Raw genomic sequence first — 17,920 nt, forward strand, 5'->3', positions numbered from 1 at the left:
TTTAGATACCTATTAGGTCCATAAATTACCATATAGCATATATTCAACACACGGACGAAATTTGTTGTTGACAAAGGACAGCTGGACATATAAAGCGTCCCATTACCTTCAGCAGCTTAGGGCCTAATCAAACCTAAATCTGGGCCTGGCGGTCCTGTAGTAACCCAGTGCGAATGTTGGTTTAAATTTGTTACAGGCTTTCCCTAAATATAAGGGGAAACCTTTTTCACATGGCAGAACTCTTTCACACCAAAACCGCACTGAGAAATGTTGGGGTGGAAGGATTGGCTCCCTCTGAGTTAAAACTAGTCTTCAGTGATATATTTGCTTCCCTTGTGGGTTTGTTTTTTTGTCTCAAACAGCTGCAGACTTGAGCAGCACAGTCCTGCCCTGCAAATGCTTCATTTTTATTGGCTCTGGCTGTTCTTTTGGTCTCTCTGTGGCAGGAGAGACATGGGCAGTTGATGGTTTTTATTACCTACTTTAGGTTACCATAATTCTAAATCTCCCTAGCCAGTGCGGAAGATTAGAATATAGGTGTTATGTATTGAAGTTCTCACCCTAGGCCACTAGGGGTGTGTCTATATAGTTCATTCTGCTGCAGTTTTCACTCAGGTCCGCACATGCAAATGAGGGATTGAAAGTGACGTTCAGGGATTGGGTAACTACAGAAAGTTGTTACTGTTGCTTTGTAGTTGAGTTCTATGTAAGCAGGTTCCTGAGCCCTTCAGCTCACTTCTGTTCCAGCCTGAGAATAAACAAGAGCTGTTTGGAAATCACTGTGTCCACCCACAACTTAAAAATAGGCATACAGCGATCCTTTCAGAATAACTGGGCCATGTAGCAGGATCAGTGCTGGATTTATGTACAGTGGTACCTCTAGTTATGAACTTAATTTGTTCCGGCGGTCTGTTCTTAACCTGAGGTGTGCTTTCGCTAATGGGGCCTCTTGCTGCCACTGTGCCGCCAGCACACAATTTCCGTTCTCATCCTGGGGAAAAGTTCTCAACTCAAGGTAACTCTTCCAGGTTAGTGGAGTTTGTAATCTGAAGAGTTTGTAACCTGAGGCATTTGTAACTCGAGGTACCCCTGTATAAGCTAAACAAGCTACAGCTTAGGGCCCCACTCTCTTGGGGCCCCCAAAAAAATTTAACGGAAAAAACTGGAAGTACATTTCCAAAATGTAAGATAAAAAAACAAATAAAATAAAATCTACATACAGCAACAGTGTTTTGTGTTGTGTAGGTCGACCATTTAGGCCTCTCGCTGAACCGTGGGTGTTTTGGTTACATTCTTCTTTGCAAAAGGTGGGCAGTTGGTAGTGCCAATCAGAAAGATCTACCTCAGTAAAATACCCCCAATGCTGCTATATGGGGTGGAAATATGTGGATGGAACCTGAATATCATCCAATGACAGGAGTCTCTCCAAAACCTTCTGGCAAGAAAGATCTTGGGCCTCCCCAATGGGACAATGGTGGCCCAACTAAGAATGGAACTGGGCCTACCATCCATCGTAGCAAGAGCCCATATCAGGATGATTACCTACTACAAATCGCTTGCTGAAACTCCAAACTCTCTATTAGCTAAACAAGCCTTCTTAGCCTTTATCAGCAGTAACACCTGGTCAAGGGGCATGGAGATCTTCTGCAATCGCTACTCCCCTCCTTACTACGCCACCCTATCCTTATGGGACAAAGACAAAATTCGCGACTGAATTCTTGCTAGAGACACAGCCCTCGACCTAGAACTATCTGACGCGGCCAGACTCTCCACATGGTTACCTCGCGTGAAGGTAGTTAGATCCCTGGCCCACTATTTGAGTGACCTGATAAATCCTATGCTAAGAAGGGCTTTCACACTAGCCCAATTTCATGCCATCCCCACAGCATTCTTACAGGGTGTATTTTCCAATACTCCTCTGGACCTTCGCCTCTGCCCATGCAACAAGGGAAAGATAGAGGACTTTATTCATTTTTTCTTCTACTGCCCAATATATGTCACAGTAAGACCCAGGCTTTTCCTTTTAATCCCGCCGATCATCGTCCGGGACGATGACCGTATGAAATATTTACTGGCAGATGCCAACCCACTGATTTCACGTGGAGTGGCCATCTACATATTACAGGCCCTGAAACTCAGGGCCACCTTCTTGGCTAACTTGCCTCAGCCCTAGCCCTATGTAACTTCCGACATAGACACAGCCGACATGCCGTTATTGCTCCTCACTTCATCTGTATTACCTAGCATGATTTTATACTCATTGTTTTATCTGTAACTGCATTTGTTGTATTCTATGTTTTATCATGACAGGTCACTGTCTGGTCTCTCACTAAGTGCTATGGCCATATGGCTAATGCAATAAATAAATTGTATTGTGTTGTGTTTTGTAGGCTCCTATGATGTAAGTAATGGGCCTCGCCTGCTCCCTACAATATCACTGGTTTGCTCATTTCTATATATAGGGTGCCTACAATTTGCTACTTTTAATTATTTGTAGTTTGCATCATATCTTTACACCTATTGTTATTTCATCTCAACTCATTTTATTTCGGCTTTAAGCCCATAAACATAACAACCAAAAACAGAAACAGAACATCACAGACTGGTTTACAATTACTACCAATAAAATAGCTTAAAAAAATACTCAGCTAAGTAGAATATGATAAAAGTTAAATTAAAATTTCAAACTGTATATAGCAAACCATTGTGTTTCCTAAGTGTCAGGACTGAGGTCAGAAATTTTGCCATATGTAAAGTTACAATAGGGTCTGTATCTTGCAACAGAAGAGCAAGGTAAGTCTCTTCCAAATACCCCAGTAATTTTTGAATTAATGGAAGTAGTAAAGTCTTTCGGGCATCAGAATACAAGGGGCAGACAACCACTATATGGTGCAAGGATTCAATCAAGCGGTTATCTCAGGCACATAAGACTGAAACGTGGCTCCCAGAAAATCTGTGAAAAAGAACGTTTGAAGGGAAAACAAAACAAAACAAACAAATAAATAAACTAACAAATAAAACTTCTTCAGCTACCGTCTCAGTGTATCTGAAGAAGTGTGCATGCACACGAAAGCTCATACCAAGAACAAACTTAGTTGGTCTCTAAGGTGCTACTGGAAATAATTTTTTATTTTGTTTTACTATGGCAGACCAACACGGCTACCTACCTGTTTGAAGGGAAGACATTAAACCATGCTTTAATAAAAGCAAAACGGTGACTAGCAATAGAAAGAGTTGATAGATAGGCAGGTGTTTGAAGTGAGGGTACAGTGCCCAGAGATCTTGGTGAGCATGTCCCCCCGCCCAGCATAATATTGCGCTGCAGCTCAATATCATCCAATCTTTGGGAGATGGTCTTTTTTTTGCTATACTTAGATCTTGATTCAGAATCTCTAAGGGCAAAATTCCAATAAGCAAAAGTAACTGCCTGAACCTTCACCCCCAGTCCCATGCCTCCTTTTTTGCAGCCCTACTTTGGCGCGCCCTCCTTTTCACTTCCACTCCTTTTCCCTCCTTTATTTTTTTCATATTCCCCTTGCACCATCCTCATTTCCATGGCTCCTCAACCCAGGGGCATAGAAAGGGGGGCGTAGGGGGTTGGTCAACGCAGGTTCCATAATGGAGGGGGTGACAAATTATCAAGGAACAATTACTGCCCTACTAGGGCAGTTCATAAAAAACTTTTTTTTAAATGCCTGCTCCAAAGATCTTATCTTACTATACTGTACAGTGGTACCTCGGGTTAAGTACGCTTCAGGTTAAGTACGCTTCAGGTTAAGAACTCTACTTAAGAACAGAAATCGTGCTCTGGTGGCGCAGCGGCAGCAGGAGATCCCCTTAGCTAAAGTGGTGCTTCAGGTTAAGAACGGACCTCCGGAACGAATTAAGAACTTAACCCGAGGTACCACTGTACTAGGGATTATATAGCTATATATGAAATTTCATGCATATCGGTTAATATCTTGACCCTCCTCCACCAAAATAGCTGTTTACTTGGCTGTTCTCCTATGTCGTGAAGGCTGAAATTTCAGCTCAGTGGAGCACTTACTGTTCCCAACCCTAACCCTGTGGAAAGCCATCTAATTAGACTTTAATTTGATTTTGAGATGTTTTTAGGAGGTAATTTAATTATTGTTTGATTTTATACTAATGTTAAGTATCTGGTGTTAGCCACCCTGAGCCCGACTTCGGCCAGGGAGGGCGGGATAGAAATAAAAGTTTATTATTATTATTACTTGTTATTATTCCTTTGTAAGAAAATATGAAATAATGTAAAACCATTTTTGCAGGGGGCGGGTGACAAGAAATTTTCCGCACTGGGTACTACCTGACCTTCCTAAGCCTCTGCCTCAACCATCCTGTTCTGCAGATATGTTACTGTATTCTTAAGAGGAATGGAACCTTAGCAGCAAATCTGCCAGTTTGTTCAGTTAGAGAAGGCTGTGCGGAGAAGGGAGAGCCTCTCATGCCCCCTTCCTTTCCCGGCTGCTCCACAACAGCCCTGCAGTGCTGCCAGTTGAGTCTTAAGTCTCCACCAGTTGCTGCCACCGCTGTCAGGGCGCCCTCAGAAATCTCTGATTTCCCTGACATAAGTTACAAGCCTGAACTGTATGAGAGACAGGAAGATGAGAGAGAAGACAGCGCTTCAGAATGAGAAGGAGAGACTGAAGCGAACAGGGATACCCAACCCACGCTGGGGGAGGAGATACAGGGCTGGGAAGAAATGCAAGAAGGGGAGACGCAGGAAAGGGAGCAGACAGATTCACAGGCATTGCAAGGGTTAAATTCTGGGTCGGAGAAGCAAAGACCAGAATCTCCGCGTGCATGTTGTATCGGAAGACTGCGAGAACGTTAGAGAAGTGTCGTAAAGGCCCCTGCCCTTCTGTGCTTTAGAAGGAAGCGGAAATCAGAGCGGGCAACTAGCAGCAGTGATGATGATTGAAATTACGCAGGCTCTCGCCTGTTGTGTAAGTAGCAATAAACAAGGACTATAAAAACGTCAGAGTGTCACGGCTTCTATGTGTGGAGAGATTAATCACACGTCCCTAACAAATGCCACCCAATAAGGGGAGTGGATGGCACTGTAGTCTAAACCACTGAGCCTCTTGGGCTTGCCAATCAGAAGGTTGGTGGTTCCAATCCCTGCTACGGGGTGAGCTCCCGTTGTGCAGTCCCAGCTCCTGCCAAACTAGCAGTTTGAAAGTACACCAACACAAGTAGATAAATAGGTACCTACAACGGGAAGTTAAATGGTGTTTCCATGCGTTGGCCAATTTTTATCCATAGTTCTTCTCTTTACTGCTACTATCTCCATCGGTGATATCCACCACGGCGTCCTTGGCTCCAATATACCTTGGTGCTTTTTCCATTTCTTGTATAATGATTTTCTTATGATGTTATTCATAAAGCTACTATGATTCTTCAGTTTTTCCTCCAATAAATACATGTGCCAACCAAAACCTAAACCCACTCCTTCCAGATCTAACACATCAGTGTTTTTTATTTCAATCCACTCTTTCATCCATGTTAAGCCAGCCACATCGTTTTATAATTCTTGGTCTGGCAGACTAAACCCACATCTCTCATTTTCTATGATTTCTCTGTCCCCTTTCTCCATTCCGTGCATGATATTACACATCTCCATTGTTTGCATTTTCTCACAGCTACAAGCTGGGTCAACATCTTCATCAAGCTATCTGCTATGGCTGCAAAGTCTCATCCCTGGTCACTTACCACCAATTCAGACTCCTAAGGTTATATGTGATTTTATTTTTATTTATCACCCCCAAATCACTTTACACTTGATTACTTTGAACTTCATTGGCCATTTTAATGCCCATTCACTCAGTTTGGAGCAGGAGTGCTAACTTGAAAAAAAATATTGGGGGAAGGCCAGGTATGCCCCCTCCCCAAAAAGTGGCACACACACTCCATTTTAATGGTAATGGCCATCACCTTTGGGGGTTCCCGGCCCCCTCAAATATTTTATTACTGGGATCAAAGGGACCTCACTCCCTAGGAGTTGGCTCCTATGGTTTGGAGAAATCCTTATGGAGCTTTTCACAACCGCTTTTTGCTTTAGCAAACATGAAAAATTGGGTATCAATGTCAAACTTGACCCCAGTTCAGTCCTTGGACATGTTAATGAATAACAGGTTGTGTTTAAGTGCTCGTTTCTCAAATAACTGATTGTGCAAAATGTAAATTCAAGTATACTCTGAAGTATTATGTAAACTGTTCAAAATTCCAAAGTTTATTTATGTTGGGTGCTTTTAGGTTTATGAACTGGGGTAACTAACTAACCTTTTTGGCCCAAGGTTGCAGTCACACTTAGCAAACCCTTTGAGAGCTGCATGCCAATGCTGAGAAGGACCAAAACTTAGTATGGATCCATACAGATCATCTGAAAAGGGGAGCTATCCCTTTTCCTGACTCATCAAATGAAGAAGTGTATCTGAAGAAGTGTGCATGCACACGGAAGCTCATACCAAGAACAAACTCAGTTGGTCTCTAAGGTGCTACTGGAAAGAATTTTCTATTTTGTTTCATCAAATTAACTATTTGATGACCGAGGAGAGGGCAATTTACATCCCCATCAGGCCACTGGGCTTGAAGGAGAGGTTTGAATAACTTCATCCACCCTAGCACCTACCATGGTAGATATTTAACTAAGTAGACCTATTGAAATTAATCATGGTGACTAAGAGAGGTTCATTCATTTGAATAGGTCTACTCTGCACTGAATGCTACCTTATTTTATCTTTTTTGGCTGCTGTCCAAATTGGCAGGGAGAAACATAATAACTGTTTGGGTTCGATCATGTCCCTAGGCTAAGTGTTTACCACTGCTGGTTTAAAATATATTGCTCCTGAGGAATCAGAATGATTCATGGTGGAATATATATACAGTGGTGCCTCAGGTAATGAACACCTCAGGTTACAAACACTTTAAGTTACAGACTCTGCTAACCCGGAAGTAGTACCTCGGGTTAATAATTTTGCCCCAGGATGAGAACACAAATCGCGTGCCGGTGGCGCAGCGGGAGCGGGAGGCCCCATTAGCTAAAGTGGTACCTCAGGTTAAGAATGGTTTCAGGTTAAGAACAGACCTCCGGAACGAATTAAATTCGTAACCAGAGGTAACAATGTACAGTATATGGAAATTATATACATATATATGATCTGAAAGCACTTTGATTCTTTCTTAAAAATCAGTTTTCCACAAATATATCATTTCCATCACTTGATAAAATTCTGCTTTGCAAGTTGGGACATTTTGAAAACCAAAATTTACATTTTTTTCAGCAACAGAAACTACAGCTCCCACAAAAAACAACAACGTAAAAGGGTGGGGGAACAAAAAGAATTTAAATTTTTGCAGGAAGCGATTGGGATTTGTTTAAATGCTGTTTCTCGCCGAAGCCAATTGACAGTTATCATCATAAATGCTCAGAATTCAAATTCCTTTCCTTTCAGATCAGTTGCAGTTTGCTGACTCAAAGTAAAAATCCTAATTGTTGTTGTTGTTCAGTCGTTCAGTCGTGTCCGACTCTTTGTGACCCCATGGACCAGAGCACGCCAGGCACGCCTATCCTTCACTGCCTCTCGTAGTTTGGCCAAACTCATGTTGGTAGCTTCGAGAACACTGTCCAACCATCTCATCCTCTGTCGTCCCCTTCTCCTTGTGCCCTCCATCTTTCCCAACATCAGGGTCTTTTCTAGGGAGTCTTCTCTTCTCATGAGGTGGCCAAAGTACTGGAGCCTCAACTTCAGGATCTGTCCTTCTAGTGAGCACTCAGGGCTCCTAATACCCTCCCCAATTAACTCTTACATCATCATCAGACCTTTAGATCACCTCGTTTAAAAGTAGTTAAAATGTTACAGCTTTGTTCTGCTCATAGCATTCTCCTTTAAAACTATGGCTATATGATGCTGTCAAAAACATTCAGGAGAATAATAAATAAATAAATAAATAAATAAATAAATAAATTTATTATTTGTTTCCCCAGCCATTCTGGGCGGCTCCCAACAGAATGTTAAAAACACGATAAAACATCAAACATTAAAAACTTCCCTAAACAGGGCTGCCCTCTGATGTCTTCTAAAAGTCAAATAGTTGTTTGTTTCCTTGACATCTGATGGGAGGACATTCCACAGGGCGGGCGCCACTACCGAGAAGGTCCTCTGCCTGGTTCCCTGTAATCTCACTTCTCGCAGTGAGGGAATTGCTAGAAGGCCCTCAGCGCTGGACCTCAGTGTGTGGGCTGAAAGTTGGGGATGGAGATGCTGCTTCAGGTATACTGGGCCTTCCTGCCCAACCATCTACCAGTTTCAACGTCAGAGACAAGCACGTTTAAAAAATTGCTTTGGTCTTTCACAAGTGCACAACAACAGAAAAAATAATAAGAGGCATGTCTAGATCTATGTAAGGTGCCCTCAATAACACACAGTGTGGATTTTTTTCTTCATAACTGTAGTTACTGAATTGTCCTTGTTCTTCCCATGGTGAGCTACTTACCAGTCTCAGCACCCGTAGAACTTCTTTCATAACTTGCTCCGGGCTCTTCACACAGCATAGCACCAGCGTTGAAACCACCACATCCACCGATGCAGCTGGTACCTGGTGCAGGTCCTCAGCTGGAGCCACTAAACAGTGTTCCACCTGCACATGTGGATTTTCAGCCAGGCTCTTGTCAATAAACTTCTGGAAGTTGGGGTTCGGATCATTGCATATGATTTTGCATCCTGCAGGGTAGAACTGAAAGTTGGAGCCGGTTCCTGTGCCAATCTCCAAAAGTGTGAGGGCCCCCGTGGGACTGGAAAAGTCCTTCAGGTTGCTGAACATTTCCTTTTTCTTGTCATACATCCTCTTACTATAAATTGAGCTCAACACAGCCAAGACGTGGGGGAATACCTTCTTACAAATGGGGTCCCAGATACCCAGGTACCATAGCAAGTAAGCAGGGAGGCATAATATCTGGACGCATAACCTGAGCAGGACAACTAGGCATGATGCTTCCATGTTAGCAAGAGGGCAGAAAACAGCAAAGCCGGAGGAGAAGAGAAAGTCAGTCGCAGAGTCTCGAAGGTGAGGCTTGTTTTTATCGGCAACTTCCTGCCCTAAATAACCAGCCAGTTAAAATGAAGCCACCAGGTTCTAGGAATAGCTTGATATATGTGAAAGGTGCAGCTGCCAGAGCCATTGGCAATGACTACACTGGCTGTGAGACCTCAAAGAGTGGAGAGGAATATTGTTCATAAACTAAACTCACTCACTCTTTCTCTCTCTCACACACACATAACCTTGTCACCGTTATCCTTGTGTGTGCACACACTCGTAATCTTGCCCCTGCCAGAAGGAACTTAAAAACTGTATTTGCTGTCTTTAAGAGGGAAATAATCTCATTTTGGGGGTATTCTAACACTTTATTGCAGCAGTGTACTCCGTGGTCCTAAGTGCCAGATTTACGTATAAACTATACTTTATTGCAGCAGTACAGGTGAAACTCGAAAAATTAGAATGTCGTGGAAAGGTTCATTTCTTTCAGTAATTCAACTGAAACTAATATATGAGATAGACTCATGACACGCAAAGCGAGATATGTCAAGCCTTTATTTGTTATAATTGTGATTTGCTCTGGCTGTTCTTTTGGTCTCTCTGTGGCAGGAGAGACATGGGTACCTGATGGTTTTTATTACCTACCTTAGGTTAATTATAAATCTCCCTTGCCAGTGCGGAAGATGAGAATATAGGCATACGTCGATAGTTTCAGAACAACTGGGCCGTGTAGCAGGATCAGTGTTGGATTTACGTATAAGCTAAACAAGCTATAGCTTAGGGCCCCACTCTCTTGGGGGGCCCCAAAAAATTTAAAGGAAAAAGCCCTGGATGTACATTTCCAAAATGTAAGATAAAAACACAGGTAAAATAAAAGCTACATAGAGCAACAGTGTTTTGTGTTGTGTAGGCTCCTATGATGTAAGTAATGGGCCCCGCCTGCTCCATAAAATATTACTGGTTTGCTCATTTCTATATACAAAAGTGCCTACAATCTGCTATTTATAATTATTAGCAGTTTGCATCATATATTTACACCTATGATTATTTCATGTTATAGCAAGTTTCTAGAGACTAGATTATGAGTCTTTGTAAATTGTGTTTCTAAAGGAACTTTTGTTATTGCCCAATGCCAATGTGTTTGTATTATTAACTTTGAAATGAATGAAAAATCATTTTAAGTTAGAGCTTAATAATTATTTCACTATTAATATACTTCTTAATTGTATTTCAGTTCAACAATTACTCTGATAAAATACATATTTTGTTATGTGCAAATGGCTTTGGATACCGATTAGGTCCATAAATTACCATATAGCATACATTCAACACACAAAAACATGTTGGCACAAAATGTTTGCCACCTGTCTTGATGCAGGGCAGGGCATTTCAAAGAAGAGTTCCTGTGTTCAAGGCAGAAGAGCACTTATGGGTGATTTCATTGTGCAGTAGAGTATGTGAGGGATTTCAGTATAGGCTATTTGTGTGTGGAGTGTTTTTTTGTGGGGGTCAATGTGGGGTGTATGGGCTTGCAGTGTGTGGCATGGCACTTAGGGGCTTGCAGTGCAGGATACATGCATAGTTGCCCCAATCTGAACTTTTTAGTTTACTACTCTAGATATCACATCTGTGCAGTTGACATGGTTCACTGAGGGGCATATTTTATATTAAAAGGAATCTCAAACTGCAGAGGAATATTTGAGGTCACTGGGAGAGTCAAAATGGCTTCAGGATTGCTCTTCTATACTATTTCAGACACATGGTTTATATATTTAGATATGTGAGCATTTATGAATATATATTCTGGTATTTGAGACCTTAGAATTCTTATAACACTATTCCTGATTTTGCACTCTGCTTGCTTCTATTTAGATCAGGTCTACCAACCACCACCTTACCTTTGGTACTATGGCAAATTCTCACACTTCAGGCTCAGGTAGTTTTGCACTTATAATGTACTGTATGGACAGCTGCCTGCATATCTGTAATGTTGCTGCCCGAATCAGCCCCTTTATTCTCTTCCTCTTTTATTTCATGCAATAAACCAATGGTTCTTTATTGCTCCTAGTATGTTCATCTTGTGGCACAGGTATTTCGCAAGGATACATTATTTAGACTAGCATCGGATAAAAAAAGATATATGGTATTAAGTTCTGTATCTCTCTTTTAAATTTATTTTAGGCAATATGAACTGTGTGGAGATTTTTGTTGTTGTTACTGTGCTATGTACAGGTATTTTTGTGTCTTTATATTGTAAACTGCCCTGTGATCCTTGGATGAAGGGTGGTATAGAAATTTAATTTTAAAAATAAATAAGGAAGCCAGTGGAACCAATTCAAAGAATTGTGAAAAGAATTAAAACATTAGCTAACTTGCTCCCTCTACTGCCAACACAGCTGTTAGAAGCAAAGATCACCAGTGTTGAAACAAGGATTCTTCAACATCAACTTCGTTGGACTGGACCTGAGGGAACTCGTAATAGCAGGGCTGCATTGGTGTTCTCTTTTTTTTGGGGGGGGGGGGAGTTTCCTCCCCTTGTTGTGATCCTGATGAAAATGCCCCACGAACACCTATCAGCTTCAAGTTTAAGCCTGGTCTGTGATTGCCACAAATTTTGCTAAACAGGGAATAGCACTGCGTGACTGAGTTGTTAGGCATAATTTTTTTACAGGAAAGCACTAGGTTTATGCCTCTTCTCCCAAAGACTGGACCTCCCTTTTAGACTTAGCGTCCTGTGTCTTGGGCTATTTCCAGATCACCAAGTCGTCCCTTCCCCCTCAAGGATGGATCCCAATTTGTTTACAGGAGGAATATAAAATGTTACATCACTCCACACTTCCCAGTGCATGATTGTGCAAAAGTCTGACCTTTGGTGGGGGGGAAGCAGGTTTGTTGTGTAAGAGCTGTGCAAACAGCTGCTGTTGCACAACCTGAATTGGCCAAAGTGCAATTATTATTAGTATTTATTGAATTGATATACAGCCTTATACCTGGAGGTCTCAGGGCGGTTCACAGAAGAGATCAACCTTTAAAACCGCAATATATATTATCAAAACAAAGACATCCCGACATCACTCTGTCGCTACTTTATGAACAAGGAGGTGAGATCTGATCAGAATTCCTTGCATCGCATCTGAATTGGCTCTGCTAATATGAGCTTTTTATATGGAAGAAATTGTTTGTTTAGGTTTACATCCCCGCTTCTTGGGGCAGTTTTAGAATCTGCTCGAACATACATTGACCCTTATTAAAAAAAAACCACTGGTAAACAGAATGCAACGTGTTAACGCGTCCGTAACTCGGCGCGTAAATCCGGATGAATGCGTAAATCCGGATGAATTCGTAATTTGACGCCCTAACCTCACCATTTCCAGGAGGTGTTGGAAATGGCCAACCTTTCCCTCGCCCAGCGACGAAGGAAACGAGGAAAAGCTGGGGGCACCGCTTGGAGGCGCCACTGCGATGCACGAAGCGGCTCCCACGACGGCTGTGTCACCTCAGGAAGGCGGAGGCGGCGAAGGCCACGGTGGCGACCCTCGCCTCTACCCTTTCTGCCTTCGAACCAAGGAAGAGCTGGTAAGAACCCGACGGGTGAGGGACGTTGACCACGACCTCTCCAACCATCTCGGAGAACGGGGCCGGGGCAAGGCCCTCAGTTGCCGACCAAGGGCTGTGAGCAGTGCGGCTCCTCACCCCCGCCCCCTCCACGGCCAACCGTCGCCTCACGTTCAAATCAAGCGCGCGAGAGAGAGAGCAACGGCCGCTCCTGGAAGGGGCGGGCCGGGCAGGATCCCACCTGAAAATAGCTACCACCTGAAAGCTCCCTTAGCTTCTGCATGAGCTTCCTCCCTTTGCTGATGTCTTCTCATCGCTATAGGCACACACCGTTTGAATGGCAATGCCCATCATTTTGGGGTGCGGGGCTCAAATATTTTATTAAATGTGACGGCTCCTGTGCCTCCCACTCCCTGGTCTGAGCACTCTCTGGACTTCGTTGAGGATGGCTGTGAAGTCCTTGGAGGCATTTGGAACGGCACACAGATCCTCTCCGGGGGTGACGATGAAGCCCTCAAAGCGCAGGTACCGGTTCTCGGGATCGCTCTTCAGGAGATACCTCTCAAAGTTGGGGTGCCTTGAATGATGATAGTGAGGGGTACAGCACGCAATACTTGCCTCTGTCCCTCTTTCCCTCCTCTGATGCCCTCTGTACCTCCCAAAGGCTTTTGTGACACACACACACACACACACACACACCCTATACTTGGAGGTCTCAGGGTGGTTCACAGAACAAACTCAAAATATAAAACAACAATATATATAATCAAAATAAAAACAACCACACAATAACCCGCCCCGCCCCCGGCAAAAAAATAACCTCGTTTAAAAAGGCATAGGATGTCAGTCAAATCAACCAAAGGCCTGGTTACAAAGGAATGTTTTTGCCTGGCGCCTAGGCAAACCTCTGGGGGGGGGGAGCATTCCACAGATAGGGCGCCACTGCAGAGAAGGACCGTTCTTATGTTGCCACCCTCTGGACCTCTCGAGGAGGAGGCACATCAAGGAGGGTCTCAGAAGATGATTTCAGGGTCTGTGTAGGCAGGGGCGTTCTTAGCCCCTTGGCTGCCGGGGGCGGGAAGCCAAGAGACACCCCTGGGGGGCGGGGCGTGCGTGCGTCATGACGTCATGATGCATGCGACGCCCCGCCCCCGGGGGTGCCGGGCGGCGGATTCAGGAGTCTTTGTGCGCTGCAAAGACTCCTGAAGAAGCCTCCGCCCGGCGGCAGCACCCCTTCTTGCCGCGGCTGCTCCTGCCTGCGGGAGCAGCCGCGGCAAGAAGGGGTGCCGGGCGGCGGATTCAGGAGTCTTTGCGGGCCGCAAAGACTCCTAAATCTGCCGCCCGGGCTCCCTTGGCGCAGCGCAAGTCAGGGCAGGGAGAGGGATGGGCCACCTCGCTGGCCCGCCCCTTGCTTCCATGCCGAGCTGCGCCGCTGCAAGGGGGGGCTATTTTCGGCGCTGCTGGGGCGGAGCCGCAGGGGCGGCCAGCGAGGGGGGGTGACACCCCTCTTCGCTGGCCGCCCCTGCGGCTCCCCCCCCGGCAGTGCCGAAAATAACCTAATTTTTTTTAAATTTTTTTTTTAAAAAAAATAAAAAATCCCAGTGGCCGGGGCTGGCCCCCCCGATGTGTCACCCCAACAGGGGTGCTGCCCGGGGCCCCCCGCCCCCTCCGCCCCCCCTTGCGACGCCCCTGTGTGTAGGTTCATATGGAAAGGTGGTCCCTGAGGTCTTGCAGTCCTGAGCCATTTAAGGCTTTGTAGGTTAAAACCAGCACTTTGAAGTGGGCCAGGAAACTAATTGGTAGCCAGTGCAGTCGGACCAGGATTGGTGCAATATGCTCAAACAGTCTTGCTCCGGTGAGCCACCTGGCCGCTGAATTCTGCACTAGCGGAAGTTTCCAAACTATCTTCAGAGACAGCCCTACGTATAATGCATTGCAATAATCTAACCTTGAGGTTACGAGAGCATAGGCAACAGTAGTTAGGCTTCTGCAAGAAGGGAGGCTTCTGCAAGCCCCGATTGAGCTGCTTGCTGTGCTTTTTAAACGAGCAAATCCCCCCCCAACCGAGCAAGCGCAGGGTTCATCCTGTGGGGGAGGGAGGGGGACAGACGGGAGCCATGGCTCCCTAGAGGGCTCAGCTTTGCCAGCGCCCCGACAAAGCGGCGTGGGGGGGAGGTGTGACAAAAAAATTACGCACCGGGTACTACCTGGGCTTGCTATGCTTCTGCCCTCAGCATCCCTCTTCCTCTCCGCACATGGATCTTTCATTCCTTCAGGGATCACTCACATGGCCTACACACATACACACACACACACACAAACCCAAACCCAGGCACTTCATGTAAAATGCAAAAATCTGCCTGGATGGGCATGCCGGCCCCCAAAAGAGAACATGTCTGGGAAATCCTGGACGTATGGCAACCCTACTTCTTGTGTGTGTAATGTAACGTTCATCAGATTTGTTCTTCCTTTGCGCAGCCACTCAGAGTCATTGGAGTTGCAATCACATTGGGGGAAAGGGTGACCAAGAAGCCAAAGCAGAATGGTTCCCTCTCCTTGAGGGTTTTATATTCCCCACCCCTACCCTGGTTACTAGCATGAATCTGGCTGCCATTGCTGCAACTGTGCAGTCAGAACAGGTTTACTCAGTCAGTGAAGCTTCTTCAGTTCTGTAATGGTGGTGCTTACACCAAAGTAAATGTTCCCTTGATCCTTCCAATATATGTTGGGAGCAAGTCTTCTTGGGGTCAATCATGAGGCTTTGCATGTAAGTATATGTGCACTTAGGATTGTGTGGGTTTACTCAAGTGTAAGTCTCATTGAGTGTATAGGCCTATTGCAGCATTTGAAACAGTTCTTTTGTTCATTCAGGAGCAAGAGTTCAAACCAAATCCCATTTATTTGAGAGTAAACCCACTTGAATTCAGTAGGATTTTCTTCTGTGTAAATGACACTTGCTTTACACATTGACACATCTACTTGCCTACCCTCTCACTTAGTAGGTCACTTGCCTGGCTACCATTTGCCCATTTAAATGGGACTTACTTCAAATTAAGTGGGTTTATGACATCAGCAAACAACTGCTGCCTCTGTTAAGTCCTGAGAATGCTGAAACATTTTCAGATTTATTTTCTGTACAGTACATTATACAGAAGGCAAATTGACATAAAGAGAGGACAGATAGAGATAGGTGATTGTGAAAGAGGGAAAGAAAGGCATCCACAGAAGGTGACCAAAAAACGGAAGGAAGGAAAGGGAGATGAGACTTAGTTCCTCAGGTAAGGAGAACTGAGTAAACCTTAATTAAACAGGCAAATCCAAGACATGTCTACTCAGAGGTAAGGTCTATTTGTTTGAGTAAAACTTATTCTCATGCAAATGTGCAAACTTTAATATTTCTGTGCTGTGAGTGAAAATGGCTTTGTGGTTTTAAAAATAAAATGGCAAGTTGATGTCACCATTTTTTGTTCATTTTGATTCTGTGCAAGTTGGTGTCATGAGGGGGCAGGAGTCACAAAGAGGCAAATTAAAGAGGTAGAGAAGGTGGCACAAGGCAGAAGAAAATGAGCAAAATGAAAACGAAAGTGAGAGGGGAATAAACAGGGGCGTACCCAGGATCAAAACGGGGGGTGGGGGCCAAGCCACGGTCGTTCAGGTTGTGACATTTCAATAACCATTTAATTATTATTTTTTGCTTTTGGGGGGGGGCAGCTTTTTATCCATGGGGATAAAAAGGAAAGGCCAGCCAGTGAAAGGAAGGAGAAGAAGCAGGAGGGGGGCTGCTGTTGCACAGAGGCTTCTGGCGGGGAAAGCACTTTCCCTTCCGCCTCGCCTTCGCTCCCGCCTCCGGGGTCCCGGGACCCCTCCATGCCTTCAAGGCAGCTTTTTCGGAAGCGCGGCAATCTTTGCCCCGAGGAGCACGCAGTGTTAGGTGGTTGGGCTGGGCTAAGTGGGTGGGGGCACCGCCACTCGAAAGAGGCAGCTCCACTGCCGTCTCGCTTCAGGGACCACCGCTGGGAAAGGAGCGAAGCGGGCGAGGCAGACGCACAGGTGGCTCCGTGTGCCTCCTCAATGCTGCCGCGCAGTGGCTTCCAGCGAGGAAAGTGCTTTCTCCTCCGCCTCGCCTTTGCTCCCGCCTCCGGGGTCCCCAGCGCCCCTCCCCGCCTTCAAGGAGACATGGCGATCTCCGCCCCGAGGAGAGCGCAGCATTGGGCGGCTGGGCTGAGGTAAGCAGATGGGGGCGCTGCCCCTCGACGGAAGCAGCTCCGCAGCCACCGCCTCGTTTCAGGTACCGCCGTGTGCCTCCTCAATGCGCCCCTGCTGGGCGGGCACTCTGGTGTAGGGCGCCACTCAGCCCAACGGGAAAGACGCCCCTGGGGTGTCACCAAACTTTCTAAGTCTGAGCTGTGAAGTGGCGTTGATTGGGGTGGTTTCCCTGGGCGCAAAATTTTAACACCAGTTGCTGCCTCAAAACAGCTGTGTGCTTTCATCAGTGGACTCTGTTGAAGACGACTTCTCCATGTGAACCAGGAAGTGACCTCTGCAGACAACAGAACGACTCTTCTCATGTCTGCAGCAGCGAACTCCTGGGTGACCCGGATGCCACGAGGAATACTGTACATACCTCACCTGTTTCCCTCCATCCCACCTACCCACCTACCCCCTCCACACGGCCACAGGCGCGCACATACCATGCTCTGCCACTGAGCCTGAGGGCACATTAGCAAACCTGATAAGCTGTTGTGGGCACACTCCACAACCTGTTATACCGGCTGCAGTTAAAGGGTGCTTTAAATGCAGGGATGGGACTCCGTGGGTTTCAGGAAAGGCCTCTGTTAGCAGGTGTGTGCCTGTGAGCACCACACTGCCAATACCTGAGCAGAGCCGTCTTAAGGGGATCTGCCGCCCTGGCGCGGCTATCCCTCCGGCGCCCCCGCCATGCCGCCTCTCCGCCGCCCCCCTCCCGCGCTTGCCGCCCCTTGGGAGGGGGTGGGTGAGCGGGGGATGAGGGGCGTGGCGCTGGAGCAGCACGGGGCTCTGCGCGCCCTTCCAGCGCTTCCGGGCGGCGCGGCTGGGCAGCTTGTGCTCCATCGGGTGGGCGGCCGGCTGCGCGCGGAGCGCAAGCTACCCGGCTGCGCGCGGGAGCGCGAGCCGGCCGCCCTCGCCTCCCGTCCCGGAAGCGCTGGAAGGGCGCGCAGAGCTGTGCTCCTGTGCTCTGCTGGGCAGCCAGAGGGCGTGGTGTGGCCGGCTAGCTCCCTTGCCGGGAGTCAGAGGGCGCTGCCGGCAGGCGCTGCCAGCGGGGCTGGAG

General features: G+C 46.2%; 1 protein-coding gene across 1 annotated transcript; it reads right to left on the minus strand.

The window, feature by feature from the left end:
- Positions 1 to 4,645: 4,645 nt before the first annotated feature.
- On the minus strand, positions 4,646 to 9,109 carry LOC117038870 (methyltransferase-like protein 7A). Its single transcript, XM_033135831.1, has 2 exons — positions 8,518 to 9,109; positions 4,646 to 4,693 (listed from the first exon to the last, which is right to left on the minus strand). The coding sequence occupies exons 1-2, from the start codon at positions 9,019 to 9,021 to the stop codon at positions 4,646 to 4,648; spliced, it is 552 nt and encodes a 183-aa protein (XP_032991722.1). The 5' UTR covers positions 9,022 to 9,109.
- Between the last annotated feature and the right edge of the window lie 8,811 nt (positions 9,110 to 17,920).

This window comes from Lacerta agilis, chromosome 2 (assembly GCF_009819535.1).
Source record: "Lacerta agilis isolate rLacAgi1 chromosome 2, rLacAgi1.pri, whole genome shotgun sequence".
Lineage (NCBI taxonomy): Eukaryota > Metazoa > Chordata > Lepidosauria > Squamata > Lacertidae > Lacerta > Lacerta agilis.

Excerpts from the sequence above, each read along its gene's own strand:
- LOC117038870 (XM_033135831.1), bottom strand. The coding sequence starts at position 9,021 with ATGGAAGCATCATGCCTAGTTGTCCTGCTCAGGTTATGCGTCCAGATA. Across the intron at positions 4,694-8,517 it reads TTCTACGGGTGCTGAGACTG|CGTGGGTTGGGTATCCCTGT; the intron begins GTAAGTAGCTCA and ends CTCCTCCCCCAG.